The 2033-nt window shown below is 49.6% G+C and overlaps 1 protein-coding gene across 1 annotated transcript; it reads left to right on the top strand.

Moving 5' to 3' along the window:
- Nucleotides 1–740: 740 nt before the first annotated feature.
- Nucleotides 741–1712, top strand: LOC103648122 (probable histone H2A). Its single transcript, XM_023301717.1, has 2 exons — nt 741–858; nt 1144–1712. The coding sequence occupies exons 1-2, from the start codon at nt 751–753 to the stop codon at nt 1432–1434; spliced, it is 399 nt and encodes a 132-aa protein (XP_023157485.1). The 5' UTR covers nt 741–750; the 3' UTR covers nt 1435–1712.
- Nucleotides 1713–2033: the final 321 nt, after the last annotated feature.

The raw sequence follows: 2033 nt of genomic DNA, 5'->3' as shown, positions 1-2033 counted from the left end.
GTGCCACCGGTGCGCCGGCTGTGCACTCCCAACGGCTAGTTCTGACAATTAGCCGTTGCTGTGGAGTTGCACATGGTTTGATGAATCACTCCATCCAAAATAAGGTGGTGCATCATGAATCCATTCATCAAATTTGGTGGGATGACCTCATTTCTCATATTAGTATTAACTAACTAACTATGAGGAATGCGATGATGATGGATCAATTCATTTATTACACAAACTAAATAAAAAGTGAGGAGCGAGAAGATGATGGACTCGCTCATTTGTAGGGATGCTGTGAAGTGTTTGTTTTGTTGTCTGCTTAACTCCACGTTCTGAATGATATCCAGACGCGATCACCTGGCGAGCCTTTTTATTTAGCCCAGTCAATATCTCACCATGACAAGTTTTGGGGGCGAGACAAATTGGGCCTGCTAATTATCACAGCCCAGTAAAAGCGCACACCACCAATGCACAAAAATCGAACCCCCCCCCGTGTGCTTTCTAGTTTCTCTCCTGTCTCCTCGTATAAACCCTTGCCCGGGAGACGGAAAACCCCAACGCCGGCAAGAACCGCCCCGCGCAAGCAATCGCTTGCTCGTCGCGCTCGAATCCCGTAAGCCCCTAGCCCAGCTCCTACTGGAACCTGCGCGTCGCTGTCCTTCCGCGCGGTTTCTCGCAAAGCTCCGGTCGTTTTCTTTGTCGGCTTTCTTGAAGCAGCCGCGTTGCGGGGTTTTCGTGTCGTTTTCTAGGCGCGTTCGCGGGAGCATGGCCGGGAAGGGAGGAGGGAAGTCGCTGGTCGCCGCGAAGATAGCGGCTGGCATGGACAAGGACAAGAAGTCGCCGGTCAACCGCTCCGCGCGCGCCGGCCTCCATGTCGCCGCCCCCCTCTCTTTCTCCGCTCGCTTGTTCTTGTTTTGCTCGTAGCTCCGCTTCGTCCCACCCCTGTCGCGACGAGGGCTCGTTTCGTTCTTGGGCGTGACGTACGCGCGCGTGCTGCTTTCTGTGCGTGCTTTCTGTGCTTTCTGTCCATTCAGATTATATGCTACAGAAGTGTTATATTATATATCTTGGTTCCAAATATAAAATCCATGTCTGTTGTTTGTTATGTGAATTAAGCTGATTATAATCGTGCTGATATTGTGAATTAATTCCATGCAGTTCCCTGTGGAACGCATCCACCGCCACCTGAAGGATAGCGCACAGGCCGGCGAGCGGGTGGGGGCGACGGCGGCCGTGTACGCGGCGGCCGTCCTGAAGTACCTGACGGCGGAGATCATGGAGCTGGCCGGGAACGCGTGCAGGGACCTCAAGGTGAAGCGCATCACCCCGCGGCACCTCCAGCTGGCGGTCCGCGGGGACGAGGAGCTGGACACCCTGATCAAGGCCACTATCGCCGGCGGCGGCGTCATCCCCCACATCCACAGGGAGCTCATCGACAAGGCTGCCTAGGAATGACGAAGGAGCAAGCAGTCTGAGAAAAAAACCTGAGAACCAAGTAGTACCATGAACCTCTTGTGGGTGGCTTCGCTCTTGTTGCGTTGTCAATCTGCTGATACATACACATTTCTCAAAAATAGAGGCGGGCACTCGCCGCTTCATGCTCCCTTGGATGGTTGTTCTTTTCATCCATCAGCTGAACCCAGCTGATCATCCCGGTCAGCATTGAGAATTGGTCTGTGCATGAACTTAATCGATAAACAGTCAAAGAGCTCACCCTTTTTACTCTACCATTGACGAAGAACGTTATCTATGTGTTAAACATTCATTGCACGCAATTCTTTGAAAAGCAAGATTGCTTCATCAGAGCATCTGTTTTTAAAAAGTCCTCTGATAACTGTGTTGTATGATACTAATTAAATACTGCAACTAAACGGTTAATAGAAATTAGTAAAATATGTGAAGATAAAACACATCACCCTTAATGGAGTTTTCACACGATTTTTAAAACCTTGGAAACGAGTTGACATGGTTTCATTCACGTGAAACCAATTTCATCCCATAAAACTCATTTATCTTAAATATTATTCTTTATCATCTAAAACTATTCC

The sequence above is a fragment of the Zea mays genome, chromosome 2 (assembly GCF_902167145.1).
Source record: "Zea mays cultivar B73 chromosome 2, Zm-B73-REFERENCE-NAM-5.0, whole genome shotgun sequence".
Taxonomy (NCBI): Eukaryota; Viridiplantae; Streptophyta; class Magnoliopsida; order Poales; family Poaceae; genus Zea; species Zea mays.
The sequence above is the reverse complement of the archived record's forward strand: the minus strand, read 5'-3'. Positions and strand labels throughout refer to the sequence as shown.

Bases quoted from the DNA above. Each gene is read 5' to 3' on its own strand.
- LOC103648122 (XM_023301717.1), top strand. From the start codon at position 751: ATGGCCGGGAAGGGAGGAGGGAAGTCGCTGGTCGCCGCGAAGATAGCG. The intron at 859-1,143 runs GTCGCCGCCCCC...AATTCCATGCAG, and splicing joins CCGCGCGCGCCGGCCTCCAT to TTCCCTGTGGAACGCATCCA.